The 27,578-nt window shown below is 35.4% G+C and overlaps 4 protein-coding genes and 3 non-coding genes across 8 annotated transcripts; 6 read left to right on the top strand and 1 right to left on the bottom strand.

Annotated features, from left to right (window-relative positions):
• The first annotated feature begins 4,051 nt into the window (after positions 1 to 4,051).
• Positions 4,052 to 8,179, top strand: LOC132906452 (acetylcholine receptor subunit alpha-L1). 2 transcript variants are annotated; one of them, XM_060958662.1, is made up of 8 exons: positions 4,052 to 4,300; positions 4,967 to 5,197; positions 5,315 to 5,359; positions 5,432 to 5,541; positions 5,627 to 5,807; positions 5,878 to 6,571; positions 7,102 to 7,310; positions 7,389 to 8,179. In XM_060958662.1, exons 2-8 carry the CDS (start codon positions 5,018 to 5,020, stop codon positions 7,593 to 7,595), a joined length of 1,626 nt encoding a protein of 541 aa, XP_060814645.1. In that variant the 5' UTR covers positions 4,052 to 4,300; positions 4,967 to 5,017; the 3' UTR covers positions 7,596 to 8,179. The 2 variants fall into 2 exon arrangements, with proteins under 2 accessions (XP_060814645.1, XP_060814644.1); XM_060958661.1 differs by having other exon boundaries at positions 5,878 to 6,580.
• LOC132906476 (lipopolysaccharide-induced tumor necrosis factor-alpha factor homolog) lies at positions 8,170 to 12,577 on the bottom strand. Its single transcript, XM_060958706.1, has 4 exons — positions 12,307 to 12,577; positions 11,108 to 11,302; positions 10,278 to 10,599; positions 8,170 to 9,781 (listed from the first exon to the last, which is right to left on the bottom strand). The coding sequence occupies exons 2-4, from the start codon at positions 11,295 to 11,297 to the stop codon at positions 9,679 to 9,681; spliced, it is 615 nt and encodes a 204-aa protein (XP_060814689.1). The 5' UTR covers positions 11,298 to 11,302; positions 12,307 to 12,577; the 3' UTR covers positions 8,170 to 9,678.
• Positions 12,578 to 13,368: 791 nt separating this feature from the next.
• On the top strand, positions 13,369 to 17,216 carry LOC132906423 (kinesin-like protein costa). Its single transcript, XM_060958599.1, has one exon. The coding sequence runs from the start codon at positions 13,735 to 13,737 to the stop codon at positions 16,291 to 16,293; it is 2,559 nt and encodes an 852-aa protein (XP_060814582.1). The 5' UTR covers positions 13,369 to 13,734; the 3' UTR covers positions 16,294 to 17,216.
• Positions 17,217 to 17,645: 429 nt separating this feature from the next.
• Positions 17,646 to 17,718, top strand: Trnav-cac (transfer RNA valine (anticodon CAC)). Its single transcript has one exon. It is a non-coding gene; the product is annotated as a tRNA-Val (tRNA).
• Positions 17,719 to 18,042: 324 nt separating this feature from the next.
• Trnal-caa (transfer RNA leucine (anticodon CAA)) lies at positions 18,043 to 18,169 on the top strand. The gene is made up of 2 exons: positions 18,043 to 18,080; positions 18,135 to 18,169. It is a non-coding gene; the product is annotated as a tRNA-Leu (tRNA).
• Positions 18,170 to 19,463: 1,294 nt separating this feature from the next.
• Trnae-cuc (transfer RNA glutamic acid (anticodon CUC)) lies at positions 19,464 to 19,535 on the top strand. Its single transcript has one exon. It is a non-coding gene; the product is annotated as a tRNA-Glu (tRNA).
• Positions 19,536 to 20,278: 743 nt separating this feature from the next.
• LOC132906128 (odorant receptor Or1-like) lies at positions 20,279 to 23,442 on the top strand. Its single transcript, XM_060957998.1, has 6 exons — positions 20,279 to 20,687; positions 21,539 to 21,879; positions 22,166 to 22,456; positions 22,517 to 22,621; positions 22,978 to 23,136; positions 23,216 to 23,442. The coding sequence occupies exons 1-6, from the start codon at positions 20,369 to 20,371 to the stop codon at positions 23,276 to 23,278; spliced, it is 1,278 nt and encodes a 425-aa protein (XP_060813981.1). The 5' UTR covers positions 20,279 to 20,368; the 3' UTR covers positions 23,279 to 23,442.
• Positions 23,443 to 27,578: the final 4,136 nt, after the last annotated feature.

Here is a 27,578-nt window from a genome sequence, read left to right as displayed (position 1 = left end):
TTTGTTCTCGGATACGACGGTGCACGAGGTCGCGACGATATACACGTTCGTTATACTTTCGCGATTTATGTACTAACAGGTCAAGCGTTAATTATCGAGAGGGAATCCTACGAGACCGGCTTATGTAGAACGGCCTGAAAATCGCCGATGAAATTAAAGTAGATAATCTTCTATGGATAACGTAAATTAAAACGACTAAATAATATGTATTTTGATATTTAACGAATACGCGGCTGTTATTAACCTTTGAAATCCGTGTTCTGTGTGCAGCGATACGCGTACTCGTCCGTAACAATCTCTGAAAGGAATTCCAAAGAGAATTCCTGCCGGTGAACGAACAACGCGGATTGCAACGATGCCAGAAACCCCTGGCTTCGGCGCAAGCCGGCAAATTACAAGAACAAATGTCGTTTCTTGAGCAATGCGGCTAACAATTTCTACAGAAAGAGATAGAGATACATGTAGATAGAGAGTGTGTGTGTTTGAGAGAGAGAGAGAGAGAGAGAGAGAGAGAGAGAGAGAGAGAGAAATAAAGGAATAACTGGTTCAAACTAAGTTCACGGGGGCAGCTAAGAATTAAAAGTGTTATCACAACACTAATGCAGACTACGGGAATATAGAATGATCAGCCGAGCATGAGGCGTAACGACGAGAGTGTAGCTTCTGAATGGTGTTGCTATATGTATACCGGGTGTTCCGAAAGGGGTCACCATAATTTACAGAGCGCGCGCAAACACTCATTTAAACTTCAACACGCCTTGACCATTATCCTAGGTTTAGGGACGTGGCAAAGGGAGGAAAGCGAAGGAAAGTGGCGGTAAAGAGAAGGAACAAGAGAGGAAGTGAAAAAGAGAGAGAGAGAAAGCGACGACCAACTGTTCACAGTGCGACAGGAGAATCTAACAACGAACTATAATGGGATTTCAGCTTATCTCGCGGCCCTGAGAATTTTCCCGTAGTAGGAAAGCGAGGGAACATGTAACAGGGTAAAGGATAGAAGGTTGCTTGATGCGTGACACCACATTAATTACTGGTATGTTCCAAGAACCAACCAATTTCGAGTCTCGCCCATACACTAGCTACCTGCCTTTCGATCCCTTCTCTCTGAACTATGTTCAAATTGTGTGCATTGCATCCCCTTTTACTTCATCGCTATGATATCCTTGTTCTCGCGCTTCTTCTCGTCTTTCTCCCTCCCTCTCTCTAAACCTCTTGAATAAGGAGGAAGTCTCTTTAATCCTCTTTCGTTTCTCCGGTATAATCTGCTTCGCGTAACTCGCAGAAATTTCAAACACCCTCTTACATTTTACAACATTCGATACGAATAACGAACAAAAAGGGAACTCGACGAACTGTTACTTCTACCTGTACCCGTACGTGATCAACGAAAGGTAGCAAGAATACGAGCAGTAAAAGCCAGAGTGCAGGACGACAAAAGAATAGCAGGTAAGAAAAATGCATTGCATATTAAGGGTAATTAATATTAATATAAACCGAACCGTATTATTAAATGAACACAGGAATGGTTCATTAATAAAACTGAGAACTTGCAGAAACATGATAAAAAGCAAACTACGGAAAAAGAAGATTGTATGAATTATATACTGCATTATTCCATGATATTTCTTAGAAAAAGGAAAAAGAAGAAAAAGAAGAAGAAAAGGGATTGTATCTTACTCGAGAAACAACATCTCTTAGACATTCTTATTCCACTCTAAAACAGTTGTAAGAAAGCGCGAAGCATATAGCGTAAAATACTCCGCAACGCCTTCGGATAAGATCCTGTGTTTGGGCGCGTGTACGTACACATCCATACCGATGCTTTTAACCAAATGCATGTTTCACGAGAAACATGTCATGGCGCGAGAGCAGACTTTTTTCCCACCGGCGAATAATTATTAGTCCTCCATTCCGGACTGAGGAGCTTCCATCTCGGCGAGTTTCTTCTAACGCGAGCTACCCTTCGGTTCTTACAACCAGCCAAAATAAATTCCAGATCATTGGCTATCGTGCACAGACGTTGAAACCGCGCGAAATAACTTGCCTCCAAAAAGTCTGAAATGCATTCTGCCTGGTCAGGTGTACGTTCGTTCGGTGGCGTACGACCGAATACGTACGCAGAACATTTCGAACGGTCGGCGCTTTTAAATCGTCCCCGTTTCTTTTCTTTTACCTTCTAGCCGCAGAGTTCTATCGCCGAACAAAAATATAACGTCATAAATTTCCCTTGGTTTACTGCTACAGGATCTTGGCATTAACACTTCAAGTAGCTAAGTAAGGGTGGAAAACGAGTAGAGAGAGCAAGAAAGAGAGATGCGAAGGGATCTGCAACGCATTTCAATGCACCTCGGTACAGAACATATTCCTTAACACATCCAGACGACCTGCCTCCAATACACGTGCAACATGCCACGCGTGTTCTGTGAGCTTACACGATACGATCGTGCAACTACACGACTGTACGTGGCCGCACACGTACATGCGTCCACATACAACTTCTACGAGGAAGCTATCCTCTTCCACGCTGAAAAGTAGCACCGTTCGTTCTGCCTTCCAGCCGGTGCTTCATGACGAAGGATTCCGGAAAAACAGTCACGTTTATCATCGAGTTGGTGCAAGCGCATCGGGGATGAACCTACCGGGAGATATAAGCGCAGTAAGCGCAAGAAAACGGCTCGCGTGTAAAGATAAGATGCTCTAATGTACGAACGTATAATGGTTCATTTCTGTCTACCAAGAAAAATGGTATCGACCGATGAAAGCGGCCCCTGCCCTAACGAATTCTCGTAAACATACGAACATTTCCACTACTTGCCGTGCGCGAGCCTCACGACGAAATGTAAACGCGCAGCCGACTGAAAAATAAAAGGATTTCGATGTAACACCAGCGTACGTATCTGCTGACGCGTTTTACGCTGCAGTTCAGAATACCTGCTCTCTCTCACAGAGCAAAATTGATTCTCGTTACGAACAGAATGTTTATTATCATTCTTAAAAGCATGCACAATTTTATCATCCAGTTTCTGTTAAACGTAGTCTGTTTAAAAAGTAACAGTCGCGAATTTTACGTCAGCACGGCGACGTAAATATTTGATCTTGAAGCGTCCGATATCTTGCTGTCTTATCAATATTAAAAAAATACTTAAGGACGAACTCTATAAAATGCATTAGCATACGCGTGCATCCGTACGAGGAGACGAGGGCAGTTACCTCGTCTCTGCCACTCGAAAGTGGTCCCCTAGCACGCTTGCTAGTGCTTCGCAACAACGAAACCCGGAATAATAATCTCATTTATCATTATATGCACGAGCATTGAAAGAAGAGCCAACGGTAAAAAAATTGCCATAGAATTAAATTTAAAAAATTAAAACTCTAATAGAACATCTAATAAATCGGTTGCTATAGTAGATAGATATCGATAAAATTCATTTTTTGTAAGAAAACCAAGAAATAAAAATGAAAAACCTTTCAAGCATCATCTTAACCTAGACCCAAATTCTTTTCCATCGTTCGTCTACCTTTGTAAACTAAATTAGGTAAATTGGCAAACCGGGAAAGAATTTTTCTTTGGCTCGTTGACAAGAGGTGGATACCAGGTCAATTCTATTCTGTCGTTCGATCCACTAACAGACTTCCAGAGGCTAAAATACCGCTTTGATAATATAGTCGGAACAATTTTCGTATTTCCAGCGATCAAATCGCTTTCCTCGTGTTCGAAAAATCGAATTCGTTTCGAAGATTGATAACATTGATTTCGCGCTGCGATTATTTACCGATTGACCCGGTGAACGTGCGATAGGTGGAAACGGTCGTAAAAAAGGTAGAAAAATTTCGAAGCAGAGAACGAAGAAGGAGCGATTCGAAAGGGCGTAGGAGCATCGAGGAGGCGGAGAGATCGTACAGAACCGGCGGACGTGCGCCTCTTTTTCTACTGTCGAGTGCAACGAACAGAACTTGCGCGTCAGGCGCCGGTGAAAACGCGCAAGCACCTTCTGCCACACTGGTGCATGCGCAATGGTGTATTGATCCCAGAAAATCTGAGATGCACGTAACATCATCCAGTGGTCCATTGGCCGTACAGAATGTCATTTCTGTTCTGCGCTCGTCCGACTTTTCGCGAATGAAACGGGACGCGTCAGTAATGCGAGACCGATCGGCTCCTCGTCGCATTCCTGATTGCCGGTCATCGCACTTACCCAACAATTCGAAGAAACCGCGCTAGATTATGAGAATCGTGAAACACGAGAGGAAATCTTTTAAGAAGAGCGCTCGAGGAGGCTGAAACAAACGGCAATCGCAAGTACGCAATTTTTCGTTCAACTTTCTCGTAAACATTAATAGATGGAGAAGCATCGATTTTTATACATCGATAGATACACTTTTATAGTCTTCTTTGTTTCTAATTTTTTATACTCGATTAACGGATAAGATAATGTGAATTATTTGCTGTAAATTTAACGTATCTTTCTGCAACTATTTATGTTACTTTGTGGCTTAAATTAGTTTCAAGAGACACTTTGTCTTAAGCCTCTTTCACGTCCGATTATTCTGAGAAACTGGAAATAAATTTATGATGTTAATTTATAGCCAATTAAGAACTTACGCGGCTGAAACGCGTGATTATCTCAAAATGAGACCTACACTGACAACGCGATTGTAAATATTGCAAAGTATGACTGTCCGTATATTAGAACGTTGACCCAAAATAACGTATCAAATATTAAAACACCTAGTTTATTAACTGCAGCTAATTTTCATAGAAAAATAATACAAACAAACAGCAATTAGCGCAACAGGTTTATAATTTCGTGAAGCAATGATGCATATATACATGTACTTTACATATATAATCGAGCTACACATATATAATCTACAGATAGATCATTGAGTTTAAATCAGCGACGAATATTTGTTATACGATTAATTCCAGGATTATAATTGTTTGTAACTTTTATACAACAAACAGGATGCCAATTGAACTCGAGTAGCGAAACTAGCCAAGAAACATTCACTCGAAATGATACTGCAGGCGATCATCTTGATCCTCTCTGCAAGGATATGCTACAGCAATCCCGATGCAAAGAGACTGTACGACGATTTGCTATCGAATTACAATCGACTGATTCGCCCCGTTTCTAATAACAATGACACCGTAGTCGTTAAACTAGGACTTCGTCTGTCCCAACTCATAGATCTCGTACGTGATTCTTTCATATAATCGATTTCATGTAAAAAAGAAACGTGGTTATTGAACACCAACGAACATTTATCAAATGCAATTTTAAAGTAACGCAATAACATTAAAAATTTACAGAATTTGAAGGATCAAATTCTCACGACGAACGTTTGGCTCGAACACGTAAGTCTTGAATAGTTTAAACAACTATTTGCCAAGTATGTACGTTGCTTAATAAAGACGAACTTTGGCCAGGAATGGCAAGACCACAAATTCCAGTGGGATCCAGCAGAATACGGAGGTGTCACTGAACTCTATGTACCTAGCGAGCACATATGGCTTCCGGACATTGTACTTTACAACAAGTACGTAAGATGATTCAACCTTATCCCGAGCTTTTCGCATTACCGAGCCTCGCCGACATAAAATTAAAATCATGATTGCTTTCAGTGCGGACGGAGAGTACGGCGTAACTACAATGACAAAAGCTATTCTTCATTACACTGGGAAAGTCCTTTGGACACCTCCAGCGATTTTCAAATCCTCCTGCGAGATAGACGTCCGATACTTTCCATTCGATCAGCAAACTTGCTTCATGAAATTCGGTTCATGGACCTATGATGGTATCCAGGTAAATTTCTATGCTAAAGGCTGATAGTTGTAACTAAATAATTTTTCTGATTTCTCGATACCACGTTCAGATCGACTTGAAACACATTAATCAAAACACGGGAGACAAAGTCGAAGTTGGCATCGATCTTCGAGAGTATTACCCCAGCGTCGAATGGGATATATTGGGAGTTCCAGCGGAACGACACAAGAAGTATTATCCCTGCTGCGACGAACCCTATCCTGACATTTTCTTTAACATCACTCTACGTCGAAAGACACTATTCTATACGGTGAATCTAATCGTGCCCTGCGTGAGCATCTCTTACTTATCGGTGCTCGCATTTTACCTACCCGCCGACTCTGGCGAGAAAATCGCCCTCTGCATTAACATTCTCCTATCGCAGACAATGTTTTTCCTCTTGATATCAGAAATCATACCATCCACGTCGTTAGCACTACCGTTGTTAGGCAAATACTTACTTTTCACGATGATTCTAGTCGGTCTTTCGGTAGTTATAACGATCATTATATTAAACGTTCACTATCGTAAACCAAGCACTCATAAAATGGCACCATGGGTGAGGAAGATTTTCATAAGAAGATTACCGAAACTCCTTTTAATGAGAGTACCCGATGATCTTCTCAACGATCTTGCCGCGCATAAAATACACGGCAGAGGAAAATCCGGTAAGAAAAGCAAATTCAACGCTGCGGTAGCGGCTGCCGTGCAATCCTCTTCAATAGTCTCTTCACCGGATTCCGCTCGCCACCAACGGATCGGCGGTAGATACCGTAAATTTTCTGTTCTATTAAGTCATTAAGGACCAACGTTTATCAACTCGCCATTCCATTTCCATTCTTTTTTTATTTAATCGTTTTTGTATATCGTTAAACTCTGTTTTTTTAATATTGTGCTTACGAACAACAGACACAAGAATTTATTTATATTTTTTTGTTACCATTTCTTCCTTCATCTAGGTCCTATCATTTTACGAAATTTGAAGAATTAAAGTATCTATAGCGGAGATTCTCAACCTCTCCATAAATGCTTGCAAACTATCAAAACAAAATTAAGAATATCCTCTTTTTATACTTTTGATTTGTGCAATGAATTTTTATGGTATGTCTATTATTCGGTTAAATTATTTGTCAATTATTTGCTAAAATAATATTTTATTTATACTGTATTTCACTTTATTTATATCTTTCAATAACATTGCATTTACGTATCTTTTCGGTATTATTTTATTGTTTGGTCCTTAATCAAGTAAAAGAAACAAAAAGAGCAAGTGTAAGAGGATAATTTTTTTCAGGATGTAATGGACTGCATACAACGTCTGCGCATAACAGATTTCTTGGTGGTATCGGTGGGTATAATGGACTCCCTACGGTGATGTCCGGATTGGATGAATCTCTGAGCGACGTAACTCCTAGGAAGAAGTATCCTTTCGAACTTGAGAAAGCTTTGCACAATGTGATGTTCATTCAACATCACATACAACGACAAGACGAGTTTAATGCGGTACGTATGTATATGTTAGATGAAGAAAGAGAAGATTCTGAAATATACAATCTTTCTTTTTTTCTTTGTGTTCCACAGGAAGATCAGGACTGGGGTTTCGTAGCAATGGTTCTTGATAGACTTTTTCTGTGGATCTTCACAATAGCTTCGATCGTTGGCACGTTCATCATTCTTTGCGAGGCCCCAGCACTTCGTGACAACACCAAACCAATCGACATGGAGTATTCTTCTGTGGCTCAACAACAATTTCTTCCTCATGGTGATTTGTTAGAAACTCTCGTATAGAACTTTTAGGAGAAATAGACAGACACTTAAGGAAGCTGAGGTGTTGATTTCACGTATTTCTCATAGGAATTCGTTATAGTACGATATCGCACCAATTAAACATTTTATTTCTGAATTTTTCTTATTCGAACGAATCAACAACCTCAGCTTCCTCGTCGTTTTTATCATAAAATATACAAATTTTCAATAGCATTGCAAATGTCTAAAAGTATGTTTAAGTTATACTTGATAGTATAATACGTGCACATAACGAATAAGTGCTCTTGAATAACAATAAACGTGTTAACCGTACCGTTAAAACGATACTGCAATATTATTTGTAGGAATTTTGTAACGTCGATTACGTAGAACGGTGAAAACGGAATATTAGTTGTCCATCAAAATCTGTGTATAGGAAGAAACATTTTCTGCTCGAATCGATATCTTCCCGAAGAGCAATGAAGAAAATTGTTATGTAGTATACTTAAATTTTTTCAACTACTAAAATATAAATCAACCTTTTTCATTAAAAATGAAATATATACTCTAACTCGTTCGATATCTTGTATGCCTATAAAAATTAAATAAACGACAATTATAAAGCATTTTATTATTTATTTATAACTGCGTGACTGTACTCTGTCATATTCTATGTACTTACAGTCACATCTGGTTACATTTAAACTTTCCTATATAACATATACCACTTGAAAACTAAAGTATAATTTATTATGTTAAACACGTACAAGAAAAATGTTATACATTAAAATACATGTATATGTATGTATATATATATATATATATTAAAATGCTAAAAAATTGGCCGTGTGAATCGCACGTAAAACCAAATCAATAACGTTAATGTTATTTGCGATATAATATCGTCATAGTTAAGTCAGAGGATATAGATATGGTATATAAAAAATACAAAACAATAATGTTTATAAATGGAATCATAGAAACGCTTGAATGATAATCTTAAACACGTGGAACATCAAACAGTACGTGAATCACAATAACTTGGAATATTTTATCCAGTATTGTCTCTCTGGAATATCAATGAATGTTCGAAGATATTCAGGAAATCATCAGTTTTATTTAGAATTTCCCTTTAAGCAAGAGTCTTTTTCTGGAAGTGACTATCTAATATTCGATATAAATTATTTGTACAAAGAACAAAACCGAAAACAGAAACGGACGAATCAAAATTCTCTTGTTATTATTCTCGTCGCTAATGTAATTCTGATACTTTTTGTGCAAATCCTTTTGCAATCTGCATAAAAATATATATGATAGTTTATATATCTATATAATATTCAGGAATTCATTTCACTTAAAGTTCCGGAAGCACCAATAAAATACAAGAATAAAAATACGCGAACTTTGTTGCATACAGGAGGTGGAACGATCTGCCTTTATTCACTCTCAATTCTCAACTAACCGTTCCCTTCTCTCTTATTCGCTAAAGTGAAACACATTGAAAGAAATAAGATCTTTAGCATAAACAGGGGAGATATTACCTCTTCTGCGTTCCAGATGCATTTCTCTCTCTCTCTCTCTCTCTCTCTCTCTCTCTCTCTCTCTCTCTCCCTCCCTCCCTCCCTCCCTCCCTCTTTCTCTTTCTATCTATCTATCTATCTTATTCCTATCTCTCTCTCTCCCTCTCTCTCACTCAACATTTCTAAAAAAGTCTCTAAGACTATATGGAATATGACAAATGCGAGTGAGAACAATACTGCTCACAGGTTCAACGCTCGAAAATATGTTTATAATATTATCGCACATTATCTATCTATAAATTCCACACGCGCACACTCGATCACATCGTCTCATATATAAATCAACATGGAATCTACAATTGTTCGAGTCTATCACACATAATAGAATGCATTCATATCTTATCTCGTAAAGAATAAGCGTCACATATATAGTTATCTTGTAATATGACCTATGACAATCCCGTCGAATAGCTCTTTCACTTAACGTAATACGCGACAAGCAGGGAATATCGTCTAGTCCTCATAATATTACAGTGAATCTAATATTATCTGATTACATAGAAGACCACGTAACGATATATAAGTATACATGTATGACGGTCTGTTCAACCCTTCCATGTACCAATATAATTTTTACATTTCGGACAAAAGTGGTGAACACTCATGAAGCTACTCATACAGTATGGCAGACACGAGCAAAGGCAACATCTGAAATTTGAAAGGACATCGGTGAGAATTAATTTACTAGGATCTAACAGACAAACACATACACCAACACGAAACCAGCATATATCATAAATAAACAAAACCTAACCTTACAAACTGATGCAAAACCTTCATACCAATGTATAGACAAAAGTTCCTTGCACTTGAAAATTTAATCTAAATTCAATCAAAAACTTGCATGCTATACCCATAAAACGATATCTGTGAATCTTGAGCAAACGTGGAACAACAAGCAGCAATATATTCTTACATATAGTATATTCTTGGTGACATTTAGATTTAGAAAGTGATCGCAAGTATTAGTGATATGACATATTTTTTAAAGAAATTGCATTTTCATAGAAATTATCGCGACATAACACAAATAGAATGTTAGTTGAGAAATAAATTAGAAGTAAGTAAGGCAATGCAAGCATTAATTTCAATAGTGTGAGCAACGAAGCAAATATTAGAAATAAATGTAGATGTATACACTCACCCAAGTAAACAAAGCACGATACAGCAGAGATGGGCGCTAGATTGATGATCCGATATCGTAGTGGTTTTAATACTGGCATGACACGTTGGGCAAGTCGTTTTTGTTGGGTTTGGAGTCAGGGAAAAAATCACTGGCTGATAGACAACTCGGAATTCTGCCGGAGGAACTGTATTCGGATTTGGATTATACGGTGTCTGCGATTGTGGCGGAGGAACTGTATTCGGATTTGCATTATACGGTGTCTGCGATTGCGGCGGAGGTTTACTGGATCCTGAATAATTCGGTGGATGTGGCATCGTTGTCTGATTCGGCGGCGGATTACCTGAAATTTCAATCAACTCTTATTCGTTCAATGTGTTATCAAACGTTTCTATGTATTACTACTGATATATTGATTATTACGTGATTAAGTTTATACGTTATGCCCTAGAAATTACAATATTGAATCGTAACATAAATTTGTCATACTTTTATATATTTAGAACCATATGTAAATATGTTACAACCTAATAGGTTGAAATATTTCAAAGTTTCAATACATTACTTTTGTAAAATACTATCTTGTAACAAAAATTATTATCATTGAATAGCATACTTTTACTTTATTGCTACTTTAGGATTTTTTATTTAACAATTTTATGTGTTCGTTTACGCTGTTCGAAACCTTTTAGACAGATGATATTTATCTTATCGTAACATTCTAAACATCTCCAGTAAACTCAACCGGTTAGCGGTGTAAATCTCCGCTGAGAAAATAAACACCGGTCATTGGTAAACATACATATAACGTTGGTAGTCAACGCGTTAAAAAGCAATAAAATGACACGTACGAGTTGGAATTGGCATAGATGATGGTCCTACTGGATATGGTGGAATGTTTGGTTTGAGAGATATACGAGCTGCATTTTCAACAGCTTCCTCATAAGACGGGGGTGCTGACGGGGGTGCTGACGGGGGTACTGACGGTGGAGCAGCCAAGGGTTCAGTACTTCCACTGGCGAACTCAATATCTTTTTCCATTTTTTCTAAAACAACATTTAAATATACTATAAGTATCGAATATTTAAATAAGAAAAGGACTTATACTGGATATGCATATATAATTCGATAGTAAACCAAATAAATCTAATTCCAATCTGCAACACAAATTAGATAAAGTCGAAGACTGCGGGTGTAATTGCGTTTGAAGACAAACGAACGTGAACAAATGAGCGCGAAATGTAGTTATTTATTCGCGAAAGTGCGAATAGAAAGTTAGACGGATGTTAAGTAATAGAGACAGTGCGAAGTACGCTCGTTTATCGGGCCGTACCTAAGAAATTTAGGGCCCGGTATGTATTTATGTTCTTTGTTCCGCCAAATACATATTACGTGACCTTGCTTTTCGATTGTAGCTCGAATGATTCCATTTAATATCAACTCAATACACACAAACAACTACATACATTAAAATTGTTACGAAGTATAAGTTATCGTAAAGTTAGGTACGTAGTTAGAACATTTTTTACAGATTTAAATACATAATAATTATCATAAAAAAATTTAAACATGACTCAGTATAAATTTCCGTTGTTACACGTAATCCTTTTCGGGGAAGCACAGAGACGTAACATATATTACAAAATCAACAGTGATGATTGCAATATTTATTTATTTCATATATTTTTCGTTATATATCCTAAATTCATCGAATTTGCTAGTTAACAACTTTTCAGAATGTGGAAAAATATATAACATGTTTGAGAAAATTAATTTTTTACTATGTAAAAACACGTACGACTTGGTTATCTGAACATCTCATTATACATATAAAGTAACTTAAGCGATAAATAAATTAATTTTGTCAGTTTAAATATATTGAATACACACATGACATAAAAATTTGATGCATCGATGTACTCTTTTCACAATTATGACAAGGTTACCGCAATCAACGTTACAATACATTCTAATTACAGTTGCATGGAAATATGCTTACAACAAAAATAATTTTCAAAGAAATTAAACAATAGTAAAACAATATTCTTACCGAAATTAAAATCTTACGATTTCAGAGTCGCTTAGACGTCTCCACTTAGAGAGAGGTTATAGTTGAACAGTTCAAAGTATTAATGGATTGCTTGCACACTGAAAGAACCATGTGTATCATACTATTTGATGTTTAGTTACCTTGGAATATTACTCCGAATTCCTTTTACGCGTATTTATAGGAGAAGCGTAGAGAAACACACAGAATTTACTGAAAACTGTCACAATATATACTACACTAATACGACTGAAAAGCTGTGTCGCAACTTTTCCCAGCGACCAATCAACATACTCGTATTATTCCAGTAGCGAAACCGGAGAAAATGGCGCGAGACATTTAAATTAATTCTGTGCATAAATAACTTTTACTAAAATATGACTATTCTACAAAAATTTCATTATTTTTATGAAGTGTTTGCTAATTTCATGAGTAAAAAAGATTTTTATTTATCTGCGATAAAAATATTAGGCAAGTGGATATTTAATATTAAAAAGTCGTTTGATTTTTTTTGATACGTAGTGCAGTGCGAACTTTTGCCGCGTCTGATGTGGGACGAATATGGTATGATTTTTAAAGTGCAATATGATCATGAACAAGTACAAAGATCCGTAGTGCATGGAGTAGAAGTCAGGCCTCAACGTACACATTATTACTTTTGTAAGTAAAAATACAAATTTAATTATTATAGTAATATTTGAGCATTTTAAGTCAAATGAATTGAATTCTGGTGTCAGGGCTACCAATTAACAGTGATTCAAAAAGGTTTATATCAATTTTACGTGTTTAATGGCACTAATATTTATATAAAACATTTATAATTTAAAAATTTATAACAAGCTTTCTTACATTTATTATATAGTTGTAAAAGTAACTTTTGAGGATTCACTCCACAAACCATTTCATAAAGCAATTTTTATAACATCTCATTTATTTTTCGTATTGTAATTATTTTTATATAATTTACACTTTACATATTCCATATCATAATACAATATATATAACAGACTTCAAAACCAGTATAATAATAATATGTATATGTACATAATATCCCAAATATGTTTCCTTGTGTATTAATTATAAGTTGGCACCAGTTTCTGCTAGACATTTCTGTTAATTATTCAATACAGGACTTTGTAAAATATTCTATAAGTGTTTGAATACATTCAACCGAATTCTATACACTACTTAGAATATAAAAAAATGTAGCAGTAATAGTGAAAATCTTAAACATAATTTTGAAACATGAAAAGTTTCAAATAGGTTAGAAACGATGGAAGTAGATTTGAAACTTGAATGTTTCAAATGATAAAAGAGTGAAAATATTTTAGAACAGAATGGGGTGGTAATACTAAATTATAAAACATTTATTCATGTGAGAGAATAAAGCTGTATTTATTATGTTAAATTGTATAATATAAGATTTCCAAAATGATGCATTATACACCTTGGATCCATCACCAAGCGGTGTTGGACAATCATCAGTGTTATGCACCATATATGACTAATGTGCCATCCTATCCGCACAATAATCATGAACAACAGCATATTACAGAAGAAGAAAGTGAACAAACAGGAGATGAAATGCACGATACAATTACCTCTGCTACATCAGGAGAGCGCAGTTCTAGTGCTGACATATTTAGATTAGAATTTGCAGCAGCTCAATGGTCTAAACTAGTTTCAAATGCAGAGGGCCTATTTACTAAGCTCATGACAAGTAATATTTTACCTCATACAGAACAAGATCAGATTGAACAATGGCTATGTATGAAACAAGAGTATGAAGAATGCATTGCTAGTGATGATACAGGTAGTTTGCAAGGCTATACAGAAAATGCAAGAAGATCATTGGAAAGAATAGAAGAAGTAACTGAAACAGATGAAAAGACAGATGAATCTGTACATCAAATGGAAAGAAAAATTGACTTAAATTGTTTATCCAGTTCAGAGAGTGAACTGTCTGAAACTAATGATGATGACGATGAAGAAGAGGAAGAAGAAGAAGAGCACAGTGATGTTAGTTCAGAGAACCCAGATTTTTTAGAAAAATTGGATGAATGTATGAATAAACTTAAAATAGAAACGGATAAAATAGTTGATTCCAAAAGAGACGAGTTCAGAGAAACAAATATAGAAATCATTCCATCTATAACAAGATCTATGAATACTAATAATAATTATGTCTCTGCAACTAGACCAGTTCCACTTAGAAATCCAAATTCCAGGAGGAATTCAATGCTTCCTGGTTCTGAAATGTGTAATGAAGTGTTAGCCTTTAACGATAGCCTTAAATCTAACCAAAATCAAATATTAGATAATAAAACATCAGCATTTGCTAGTATAAGAATCTTAGACAATCGTGAACCTGAATCATTTATCAATGAAAATATTGCAATTCATAATGACAATTCACCGGATTTATTAATTGATGCTTTGAAAACAACAGAAGTGCCCGAACCCATAAAAGAATTAAAAACTTTGACATTAAATAATGAGGCAAAACAAACTCAAGTGAAAAAGATTCAATCAGATTTAGATGGAGCCCATAAACGTATAGAAGAGCTACAAACGACTATTAAAATTAAAGAAAAATTCATTGCAGATATGATAAAAAATTCAGATGCACGCGCTAGCGCAAAACAAAAATTTCAGCGCAAATGGAGTAAATTAGAAGAAGAATATTATAATACAAGAAGCCAACTGGCTCAAGCGGAAAATGCTTGTATCTATAAAGACTCAGAAGAAAAATCTGCTCATAAAAAGGAAATTGAATTATATAAAAACATGGCCATCCATTATGAGAAAAGATTAATGGATATTGAAATGATAAAGCAAATTGCAGGTGATTCTGCTAAAAAAGTACTAGAACTTGAGAGTTCTTTAAATACATCTAAAAAGCAAATGGAGAAATTGAAGAAACAACTAAAAAAAGAAGAAGAACGTAAGAAACAATTAGAAGAGGAATTAGCAGAGGATCAGAAAAAAATACGTGATCTCGAGGAAAAATATAACTTAACTGCTTCCAAATTAAAAGAGATGCAATCGGAAAGTGAGGATGAAAAAAATAACAGTAAATCAAAAACCGATTACTCTGATAAGAAAAAAAATTTGTTAGACGTAAGTGCAAGAATATCACATCTTGATCATGTTTTAAAAGAAAAATCCATGGATTTGGAAAGAACGGCAGACATAGATGAAAAAGAAGCTCTACGTCATGAAATTCGAAACCTTCGACGTACTCGAGATTGTTTAGTAGATGAGAAATGCGATCTGGATGAAAAGTTTCAAAAAGAGAAAACGTTATCCACTGTAGAAGAACGAAAATTATTAGAATGTGGAGAAACCATTGAGGCGATCGATGCTATGATCGAACACAAAAATGAGATGATTTGTGGACGGAAAGGATTCGATGAAAATCAATCACAACGTGAGAAAGGGGAAAGAATGCTAATGGAGAGGTTGGCGAAACTTTCAGATGGTGAAATGAGAACTTTATTTTATAAGTATTTTCTGAAAGTAATCGATTTAAAGGAAAGTTCTAAAAATCTCGAAGTTCAGACAGCTGAATTAGAAGGTCATATAGAGTCCCAAGAATGGCAGATACAGACATTAACAAATGCTCTAAAACAGACTAAATTAGAAGCAGAGAGAAGAATAGTTTTGATGCAAAGAGAACATGAGGAAAAACTACACCTCATGTTTAGGCACTTTGCGGAAGAAACTAGCAGTTCCGGTCATGAAAGATTGGATAAAGATTCTGAACTTGCGAAATACAAACGTGAAAATAGAACTTTGAGAAAACGGCTAGCTGATGTCGAAGCTCTTTTGAAAGGTCCAACGCCTCCACGTACAGCTAGTCCAGCGAAAATCTCGCAACAAGGGTTAAAACAAATTGCACCGAATAGTCGGCCGACAACCAAAGTAACTAGGCAGCGAAATAAATTGATAATACAAAAAACCACCGACTGCGATAAAAGAAAGAAATGAGTTTTTTTAACAAAAATAGTCCTTTCTCTGTTTTTCCACAGTTAGCATTTATTATTTACTCAATATTTTTTTATCTTTTGTACAGTATTTAACTATTACGTTATTAACTTAATTGAACATACAAACGTTTATCCATTATAGACATGCATTTTTTATTATTTGAGAACATATTCAACCATTTGTGTGTTGTATCACAAATAATCATTTTCAGAAAGTAAAATATCAGTAATTTAGTCCAAATATGACAGTCAGTGTGTATAGTTTCATGGTATATTTTTCAATCCTCTCGTGCAATTATCAATTAATATTTATTATATACTCGTAAAATAAATTCAAGTTATAGTATATTCATTAAATCAAGAATATTGAACCTCAATCAAAATAGTATTTGCATGTTTCCCAGATCTCAAGAAAATACGTATGATAAGTAAATAAGTATCAGATATAATAAATACGACGGTATATTTATGCTTTAAAGAAAATAAGGTCCGAATTATTAACAATCATTTCAATACTCACTGTATTTAATATAGTATGAACATTCTATAGTATATCACTGTATGTAACACTGTTAGTAACTCAATTTATTATAATATCGGTAAATGTGTTTCACACTTAATAGTGTAAAAATAGACATGATATGGAATAATTTATGTATAAGATTTGTGCTCATTGACTTCCGATATATTATTTATTGAAATTTTGTAAATATATTAATAATACGTTAAATACATCATTAACCTTTAACCCTCTGATCCCTCGCTAAAATATTAATGAACAACTTATTTCTAATTCACCATAAAATCGCTAAAATTCCATATGAAACATACACGAAAGTTATTACAAGGACCGAAACGATTAATATCCCTTACACTTTCACAAAATGAACGCAGTAAATAAATAATCGATTATTGAAAACGAAATGTGTTCTTCATTTTACGATTAAGTTACACATGTGAATTCAGACGACATAACATTTTAAAGCATAAACAAAAGAAATAAAATGAATAAATTTTGTAGCCTGAGAAAGAATCTTTGAATTCACACCGTGTCGGAATAACAACAATCCGTAACATGATATAAAATCGGCGAAGCAAAGTAACAATAAAAGTAGGCCGAAAGCATCATTATTTTACATTTACTATTTGAAGACCGTACTACAGTGAATACTTTAATCTTTTTATTTTATGTAATAGATGCCATAAATTTATTGGAAAAAATTATATTAAAGGAATCAGTATTGAAAAAGATATCAGTGGACCCAATTTTGGCAAAAATTACATTAGCGAATTTGGTTTTCAAATAACTAGTTTATACCTATATAAGCTGTTAATAAAGTGTTCCGCAATGTAGTTTCCGTAGTGTAGTGGTTATCACGTGTGCTTCACACGCACAAGGTCCCCGGTTCGATCCCGGGCGGAAACATGTAATCAGAATTTTATTTTTTTGTTGATACTTTCATTTACAAAATACTATATTATAATAAAATATTTATTTATTCTTTTATTTTTCTATAATATTTTGATTTTTATTTTAGAAATCAATACTTTCCATATATACATTAAAAAATATTATAAATAAAAGTGGCAATATAGATAATTAATATATTTCACTATAAATTCAAATTTACTAGTATATAATAGAATTACCCTTTTTTTATATATATTAGGTTAGAGGAAGAAGTATAAAATCAGATGTAATCATATGAAAACATAAATATTTACATTGTATAAAATGCCGTTAGCACGTGTCAGGATGGCCGAGCGGTCTAAGGCGCCAGACTCAAGGTTATTACCTTATCAGTTTTCAAATATCTGATCCCAATGTGCCTTCTGGTCTCCATCTGGAGGCGTGGGTTCGAATCCCACTCCTGACAATTTTTTTGCAGTTTTTGACAAATTTCTAAGGGTAAAAACATAATTTAGCTATCTTAACATTTTATAAAGATACTTTTGAAGCACTCCAGTTATAGGCAGCGCGAGAATCCCGTGTTCAATTCTCAATACGAAATGCTAACTTTTTTTATCGTATAAAAGTGAAAAAATAATGTATTAATTGGTCATAGATTATTGTAGAAAGCTACAACAAAACAAAATAATTAATTGTTTTAAATTCATAATTATTTTATTTCGCAATAACGCGCGTGTGTGTGCATGTTGCATCATTATTGTGATTTTCTTAGATAATATATTTTAAATTGTAAATTCGATGCATTGACGTACAATTAATTTCTAATACTAAGAAAGATATTCGTAAAGATAACATTTATATAAATTATGTTACTCTTTACATATATAGTTACAAAATCAATATTACGTTTGCGAGGTCTGACCTTGTTTGTTTTGCATATCACACAACAGTACGTAAATACATACACACTGGATCAAAATTCAAGACACATAAAACTAATGCCTCAGTATCACTATCAATGCATTCAAATGTACTGCAATTACGGAGCTAATTTATTACTGAACTAAAATCACCTACCAGTAGCAGACCACATACAGAGCATTAATCCAAATTTAACGAAAACTTTATTCAATCTATAGGCACTGTTACAAACACTTGCGATATGTACGATCTTCAATTGAGATCGCGAAACCTAATCACATATACGCACGCATGATATTGGGTCACCTAAAGAAGCAACCAATCATAAATATGAATAATTGAAATTAAAAAATTGTAAATATTATATAGTTTATACATGTACTACACGTTATAAATAGAAAACATAAAAATGCGAAGAAACGAGTTGGAACGCTAAAACAGAATAAGGTCGAACAGACTGTATACATATTGATTCATTCTCTAACCTCTCTGTTGCCTATGTAAGAAAGATCCCAAGGAAACAAGTTTTTACAGAATTAACATTTTCCTAATACCTACTTTGTCTAAACCTAAACATTAGGTTCAGAAAGAAACAACCAAACACGCTATGTGTGTTTGTTTGCCTCTACTGATTCGATTCATTAGACTAACTGTATGTTGATTTCATCAAATATGCATAAAATTAATTTTACAAATCGCAAGTTAATAATTTATTGATATCAATAAATTATTTTGCACAATAAAAACAGATATTATTAAAATATATTATATAAACATTAAAAATTATATCTAATATGCTACTTAACTATTTCAATAATGAAGAAATCAAAGTTATCAAATCCGGTATGGTCTAGTGGCTAGGATACCTGGCTCTCACCCAGGAGGCTCGGGTTCGATTCCCGGTACCGGAAAGATTTTTTTTTTGTAACTTTATACATTAAACCAAATAAATAAATTACTTTTATCATTATTTTCATTCCATAAGCATTTAAAGCTATCGATTAAAAATAGATGGCAATAAATATGATAACAATATTAAAATATTATTCATGCGATTCAGTTTTTTTTACTTCAAGAGAACTTAGAATAGTCAAGAAAGCACTTTTATTTGACGTTATTGGAACAGACATGCATTAGCTACTGTACAACATGTAATACACAATAAAATTGTTGCTCCGTATCACTTTGCTTTAGACTGTCACTATTCTCCTTGCCAAGTTGTAGTAAAACGTGTCTTTGCCCGTCCATCGGTATGCAATTACTGCCACTTCTATCGATATTCGCGGAAGTGACTTGGGGACCCAACACGTGTAGCACGATCGAGTCTATAATTCCGAAAATCGGCCGCAATTTTCTTAAGAGGCATCGTGTCAAATTGATTGAAAATAACCGATGATACATGCCAGAGTTAAAGTACATACATAGTATGTAGGTATATACTATGTACTCACACGATACGGATGACTTGGTGACTTTACCTATGAGAAAATATTTTTATTCTTTGAGTCGTTGGAGAACAAGTTACATTAAGATGGCTCAAGAGCCAGGTCACGAGTGGATGAAACCCTTTCGAAAATTAATAAATCTTGAGATTAGCTATATTAAGTGAGAATCGTGATAATAAATTTGTCGTTCATATATACAATTTCTCGACCGGTATAACTGTTATGAATAATAGTAGAATTACTGATAGGAAATTTGTTAATTGTTATCAAGAATATCTATGAAATGATATACATATTTAATGAAGCAAGTGCGCCATTTTGTTTATAGGTACAGTGGGCTCGGAGAAATTGATTCAAAGAGTTCAGCGTTTTTAAACCGTGCCTACTTCGTATACAAAATATGGATGCTGATAGCTATGTACATCTTCGCAATCACTCTGTTCCTAGATATTTATGTGAACCGAGACAACTTACCGATCAGCACCGACGATGGCTGTATTTTTGCAGGAATTTTTGTTGTTATATATAAGGCGATGAACTTGCAATTTCGTCGAAAAAGAATAACCAGGCTATTGAACGAAGTATTAAAATGTACCGACGATCTCTGCGAATTTTCCGGTGAGTAGAAACAATTTAAAATCAGACACATTTGATGAAAAACGCGCAATCTAATTATCACATAATATGTCATAAATTATGCTATGTCTTGTGACTTAACTGTAAGGATTTTTATTCGGATTCAACGCAAACCTCTCAATCTCATTTGTATACAAGACAGTGAAAAATGTAAATGACAGAAGAAAAATCTAAAGTTTTATTTTTATACATAAAATTTGGAGTTAGAGATCAGATTAAACAAAAAAATTGTTTGGCTGATTCTATAGCTAATATAGTTAATAATAATTAACATTTACCATAAACATTACTACATGAAATGATCGATAACGTTTGCTTTAAACAATTCCTCGTGCAATATTTCATGAAGTGACATCGATATGTTTTGTGACATAGCTCAATGCATTTCATACTTTACCATTTCACTCCATCCACGCGGTGGACGACATGAACTGTCTCTTGTGGAGAGGGTATACCTCTTGTTAGGTGAAAACAAGAGCATAGACGGAGAAACGTATCTTGGATACTAAAGTGACGCAGCGAATGACGTCCGTTGAGATCATTAATTCAGGTCTATTTGATCACTTTTTCACGGCCCATTCTGCCAATCTTTTTCACGGCGTTTTTCCGTCAAGCATTCTCTACCAGGGACTTATTCAGAATTACTCGGCACATTTCACATTGTCGTGTCTTGTACACTTGCCTTTTGCAATATGCAACATTTCAACTAGACTTGTTCGCCTGTTTCTATAGCGACATTCTTTCGTACGGTAGCAAACTAAAACTATGAAACATCAGTACCGAGTTATCTACAGGTCTTCTCTAGTTAATTAACTATACGATATTCTTTATAGAAGTCGAATATATCAAGGAAATTATCGAAAAGCATCAAGTACAAAGCAAAATGATATTCTATGGGTTTACCGCGTTAGGATCTATATTAGGAACTGCTCTGTTATTTTTCTCACCGATGGAAGACGGTTTGTTGATCAGAGCACAGTATCCTTTCAATACTACGATATCACCTTGGCACGAGATAAGTTTGGTTATAGAAACGTGCGCTGTTTTCGGCGGTTTATTGGGAATAATTGGAATAGACAGTTTTGTAGTTATGATCTGCACCTTGCTTACTGTATTATTCGATATGTTGAATGTAAATTTTGAAAATTGTGGGATCGAAACGAAGGAGCATGTAAGAAAATGATATTTGATCTTTACTTTATATACGTGTCTTACTATGTCTTTCATATTCGGACTAATTAGAACATAACATAACGAACAAAACATAAAGTTTTACTTTGTACTATTCGCTATATGTATAACGTATTTAAACAGAATATTGTCAAAAATTGTATAATAATTTTAATTTAGAATATACGAAGTCGTCGTGTGATTCGTTTGAAATTTGTTTAGAAACTATTAACTGAAAAACCCATTGAATATGAAAGATCTACATGTGCGCTTTAAGAGTACCATAAACACGTTTACAGTGCGGGTTAATTTTCATTTATAACGTTTCAAATCTTCGTTGTATCGTGAACTTGTCTTTACAGACGGTTGAGATTTATGACGAACGCATTCACGCGAATATTCGTCTCAATAGAAAGAAACTGAACAATAGATTTCTCTACCGGTACAAGACGTGCTTTCAATTTTATCAGCGATTAGTGTGTATGACCAACGATTATAACAAACTTTTCAGCTTGAGTATGTTCATTCAGATGCTTTCGAGTACTTCGATTATTTGCCTGAGTGGTTTCCAGGCTGTCGTGGTAAGACATGATGGTCGAATGTACTGATCAGATCGTGATAGATTTGCATCGTTCGTACAGGTCGGAGGGCAAAGCTCAGACGTCATGAAGTTCGGGATTTATCTGAGCGCAGCTATATCTCAGCTCTTGTACATCTGTTGGATTGGAAACGAGTTGAACTATGCGGTAAGGGTTAATTATATGCATCGATTAACACGTCCCGTATCGTGCATAACGCTTACTTAGAAAGCAAGACTTTTTTTTAGAAAATTTCATATATGTAAACATATAAAAGATAAACAAATTACTTGAACTTTCAACTGTTCAAAATTCGACAAATAAGAATTCGAACAATATAAATTTCAGTAATTTAAAATATTTTTACCAATATGAAACTGTTGTTACTCGACGACACTTGTGAATAGAAACAAATAATTTAAGAATGTAGACGATAGAAATGAAATTGAAAGTATCGCGGCACGATACCTGTTAAGTGGAATTTTCTAAAAATAACGAACTTTAAATGATAAATTATCGTTCAGAGCTGGACGCTTGACAGAAGCCAGTGGCTCTCAGGCTGGCATAACGAACGTTTAACCAATATCGTGAAGATGATCACGTTGTCCACGATGTTCACCAGGCGATCGATAACTTTAAAAGCCAGTGTATTTTACGTGTTGTCTCTGGAAACTTTTATCGCCGTACGTAGACGTCGACAAAGTTACGATAATACACCTTTGTATTACAATACCAGTATTTTCTTCAGCATTCTAATTGCAGATCATAAGGAGATCTTATTCGGTTTATACTTTATTGAACAACATGCAAGCAACGGATCAGTAACTTTGTAATTCTATGTTTACCACATTGCACAATCTGTAAGGCGGTTTTTTAATCAATAAGGTTACAGATATAAAGACGAGGTATGTATCATATTGCGCGATCTTGCTTAGATAAAAACAATATACGAGACTGACCTGACACGTCGGTGTACCTTTATGACTAAAATGAAAGAATAGATATCCTATTTTTGGAAATTTTCATAATCGTTAAAATTCTCGGCAACCTGTTCTCTCGTCACGCTTACGGCGATCCCCTGTAGCTTCAGGCCAGCAACCTTGCAAATTATGGTCGACGGAACTCTCCTCTTGCACACCGCGAATTTACCGATTCGTTCTGTTTGTGCTCGGTAATATGCGTTCAGTGATAATCGGGAACAGCTGCAATTTTCACTTTGTTAGCCGGAAATATTTTTGCACGTCCGCTATTGCCACAGATACATAAACATCCGCAATCTAATTATTATTTCCTTAAGTTTTTCTGTCTGTATAGCGTATCTCACCAAGCTCGCTATCAAAAAGCCTCCTTGCCTCATACCGTTATTCAATTTATCTGCCAACGCATCCTGCGATTAACAGCTTCTAGAGAACCTATGCTTAGTTGCTCAATCGCCACTCAAAGGTGCACCTAGAAGGTGCTCGCGAATTATCGATAATTACATTCATTGTCAATCATCAATGGCTAATACAAGCGTCGAAATTCCAAGTATTGTCACGTACGATCGAACCCTACTCATCTGTCGACTCCAATCAAACGAAAATACGTTCGCCTGGTGTAAATTGGCTAGCGACCGTCGCGCGACTAATTTATGATTAAGTATAGATGCTACCATGCGTCTATGAAGTACCGTGCAAATCGTTTACGTGTGGTCGTTAACGTCTGACGCTGTTATTTGGTCTAAAGACGGTAGAAATTCGACGTTAATCAAACAACGAACCCTTTTTATTGCTTTGTGCCTGTCGTTAACTGACTGGATCCCTTGAAATACGAGAACGCTCGTGTCGTACGGTGTACGCGGCGCGTTTCTACGCTCAATCTCTGGCTCCTCATCTGACCGATGACTATCTGTCTTGATTTATAATGCTCTACCTGCTTCGTACAGGGAGTTCCATGTAACTAGACCGGTATAAATATTTCAGTTGTTCTCGTTGACGAAAAGACGAGTTCAAGGAAGAAAGAATCTCGATTCTTGAAAAACAATTTTTTTATAATATATATAGGTAACAGTTGTGCGTTTTGAAGTATCGGATGTACTTGTTATGAACTAGATAGTCTGTGTAGCGCGGTGTACTTATGCTCTTAGCTATTATCTAATTGCTTTTCACGGATACGAACGACAAAATGAAATAGCGTTTTTAATATTAGAATTACCAACAACTAGAATATAGAACTTGTACCAAAGAAATCGAAATGAAAGATATATATTTTAGAAGAAATCATTCGGATCCTCAAAGACCATTGTGAGTCTATAAAATCTCCACGATCAATTACAGATTGATTGCACTTGGACTTTTAATTCCATATTATATTACCAGTAAATATTACCAGTGAAATACTTTTTAATAAGAAATTCATCCTGCCAAGGTAGGAGTTCTATTTGCATGTTCTTTTTAATTAAAAATGAGTTAAAAGCAATAAATCGTATTAGAAGTATCATCCATTCATTGGGTTTTATAACAATAGTATCCAGATTTCATAACAGCTGCTCTTAGATAATCCTCCTCTTGCTCACAAAAGAGAACAAATTGAACCTTTTTTTTAGTAGCAATTTCAAAGTAGCGACATTAACATCCAATCAAACTAGTTTCGCGACCAGACGCCAGTAATCGAAAAATAATTAGGTATACAATTGTCTAAACTCGAACCAGCCAAGCATAATTTGTGCGCTACCTTGTCGTGTGCTGCAAGGTAGCAGCATCACCTAAGAAGGAAAAGAAGAAACGATGTCGTTGTTCTGGCAGCCATTCCATTGGCACTTGCTTCCTAGACAGATGGTCGCTTTACCACATGTTACCTAACTGTAGACCTGCTTTAAGTACCATTTCTGCCGTTGGTATCGCGCGTTTCTTCGCCAGAGCCTTGAACTACGCTTTGTTGCCGTCGCGATTTCTTGCGTTCCTGTTTCTTTTCCTGGAGGAAACGTACTAATCATCCGCGTTCACGTTGTTCGCGACGTTTCTTGTCATTTTCGCGCGACCATGTACACTTCTGTTGCATTATATGTTTCGCTTGTTTCCGTTTTACCGTCTTTCCAAAACCGTGTCAATGAATTCCTCGAAAATAGCAGAGAACGTTAGACGAATAGAAAAATTCTGTCAGTTTCTGTACCTATTTATCTATCAATAGACAGAACTTTCGCACCTATTCAATACCAATTGAAAATTTTTCATCTGTAACGTTGATCTTATCTTCGATATTAACGTATTCACATTACACGAAACATCAATGCCTGTTGAAAGTAATAAATTTTTAATAATAGAAATATTCCTCTTTGTACCATTCAAAAGAGGCAGATATTTTTGTAAAAACATTTTATTACATTTTTGCATTTATATTACAAATTAATTAAGTTAATAAATATCACTTTTTGTTTGGATTTGAAATTTTATAGAAACGTTTATTTTTCTCTGGGCGGGAAAGTTGAATTTTCTTAGGAAAATCTTCTTTGATTATTATCTGAAGAGGAAACATAATGTTTTCTATAATTTATCGTACTTGATACCCGTTATTATAGATACTTATTTTCTTTCACGTTCGATATGTTTCGCTGAAACCGTACGTATTTCGCGATAAAAGGAAACGTCGTATGGAATGCGCATAAAAAGATTTAACGTATTACCTAATAAATGCTTATCGGGACGACTCGTGGTAACGATACGACGAATCAAAACTCGATGATTTCAACCAGCGTCAAAAATAAAGGTTTCTGCGCGTGGTCCCAACGGAACGATCTCCTCCGACTTATTTCGTACAACTAGCTCCGCTACGAGCATGAATTCATCGCTGAAATTTTCATACACCGCCGGGTCCTTTCACCTGATCCTCTGAAAAAAACGTTCTGAGCTGACCTGTAGGTTAAACGCATCCTTCGTTTCCTGACCAAACTTCTGCTTTTCCTCTTGCAGAAAACCGAGAGTCTCCAGAAACTGGAGCAGCGATTCGTTATCGAAATTCCTGTTTGCGCGTTTTCAGCAAAAATTCCTCGTTTGTCAAAGTCTATCTCCTGGCCAAATTTATGGCATTCTCCACGTAAAGCACGCATTAGCGACTGGTGAGAATTTGTATCCAATTACAGAGGAATGATCCCTGTTCTAAGCGATACTTTACGACGATTGAAACATCAAACTGGTCTGTATTAACTGATCCTTTCACTGCTGTACTCTTCAAGCTATAAACGTTCTTTACGTATAGATGTAGGTAGACCACTTTCTCGAATTCTGCGTATATTTCGTTTTTTCAGTTTCGAATAGAAATTAAAGGAAACTAAAATCGAGGCAAAATTTTCTATGACGAATGTACTTTCTAATCAAATAGTCGAATTGTGCTAGTTATCCGAGAGTGAGAGCTGAGAAGGATTTGAAATTTGATAGGCGACGTTACGCGCATTTGCCCTATTTTTTATTTCATGTAAGAGGAACGACTCTCTGCTATATATACGATTTTGACATTATTGCGTCTGATGGTGAGAGATATGGAACGGTTAAAGCAACAGTAACGTTCACGTCGGCAAAAATTTCTCATGACATGGCCAGATTATGCCGGCCAGATATATAGGCAAAGTGAGTGGAGAGGGAACAATCCAATTTCTCGTGACAAGATAAAAATTTAATGGGCTACGAGGACAAGCAAGCAACGAGGATTAATTGGGCCGATGTAATGAATTTTTAGGGCAATGGATCGGCTCAGATCGCTGTCTCATGTTTGAAATTTAATCGAGAGAATTAATCAGCTACAAATTCTCTGTGGGTGTTCCAGAGGAACGGTGGGTGGATAGTGTGACGACATCGATCAATCATCGATCGATCGATTGTAGGATGTGTGGTCGTTTGGTAAATTACGAAAAAATTGGTTAGAATAGGCCACCTACGGAACTAGAGAATGAAACTAGAAATAAAAAGTGCATCAGGATCGGCTGGGAAGTGGCGCGGGATGAAAATTGCGAACACCATCGGTCTATTTATAAAGAAGCCTGTGCACTGACAAATTATTATATCGCACGTATTCACGGAAAGAAGCGTGCTCACTGACCATGCACCGTAAACCGTCTTCATCGTTTCAGGTTATTTTAAAGCAAAATGAAAAC

The sequence above is a fragment of the Bombus pascuorum genome, chromosome 4 (assembly GCF_905332965.1).
Source record: "Bombus pascuorum chromosome 4, iyBomPasc1.1, whole genome shotgun sequence".
In the NCBI taxonomy this organism is placed as follows: Eukaryota; Metazoa; Arthropoda; class Insecta; order Hymenoptera; family Apidae; genus Bombus; species Bombus pascuorum.
The sequence above is the reverse complement of the archived record's forward strand: the minus strand, read 5'-3'. Positions and strand labels throughout refer to the sequence as shown.

What these genes read in the sequence shown, in the direction of transcription:
- LOC132906423 (XM_060958599.1), top strand. Translation starts at nt 13,735, where the DNA reads ATGATGCATTATACACCTTGGATCCATCACCAAGCGGTGTTGGACAAT.
- LOC132906128 (XM_060957998.1), top strand. Translation starts at nt 20,369, where the DNA reads ATGAAGCAAGTGCGCCATTTTGTTTATAGGTACAGTGGGCTCGGAGAA. An exon ending in CGATCTCTGCGAATTTTCCG is followed by an intron (nt 20,688 to 21,538) that starts GTGAGTAGAAAC and finishes TATTCTTTATAG; the next exon opens with AAGTCGAATATATCAAGGAA. An exon ending in GAAACGAGTTGAACTATGCG is followed by an intron (nt 22,622 to 22,977) that starts GTAAGGGTTAAT and finishes ATTATCGTTCAG; the next exon opens with AGCTGGACGCTTGACAGAAG.
- LOC132906476 (XM_060958706.1), bottom strand. Translation starts at nt 11,297, where the DNA reads ATGGAAAAAGATATTGAGTTCGCCAGTGGAAGTACTGAACCCTTGGCT. An exon ending in ATCTATGCCAATTCCAACTC is followed by an intron (nt 10,600 to 11,107) that starts GTACGTGTCATT and finishes TTGAAATTTCAG; the next exon opens with GTAATCCGCCGCCGAATCAG. An exon ending in ATCGTGCTTTGTTTACTTGG is followed by an intron (nt 9,782 to 10,277) that starts GTGAGTGTATAC and finishes TTCAAATTTCAG; the next exon opens with ATGTTGCCTTTGCTCGTGTC.
- LOC132906452 (XM_060958661.1), top strand. Translation starts at nt 5,018, where the DNA reads ATGATACTGCAGGCGATCATCTTGATCCTCTCTGCAAGGATATGCTAC. An exon ending in TGTCCCAACTCATAGATCTC is followed by an intron (nt 5,198 to 5,314) that starts GTACGTGATTCT and finishes AAAAATTTACAG; the next exon opens with AATTTGAAGGATCAAATTCT. An exon ending in GGACCTATGATGGTATCCAG is followed by an intron (nt 5,808 to 5,877) that starts GTAAATTTCTAT and finishes TACCACGTTCAG; the next exon opens with ATCGACTTGAAACACATTAA.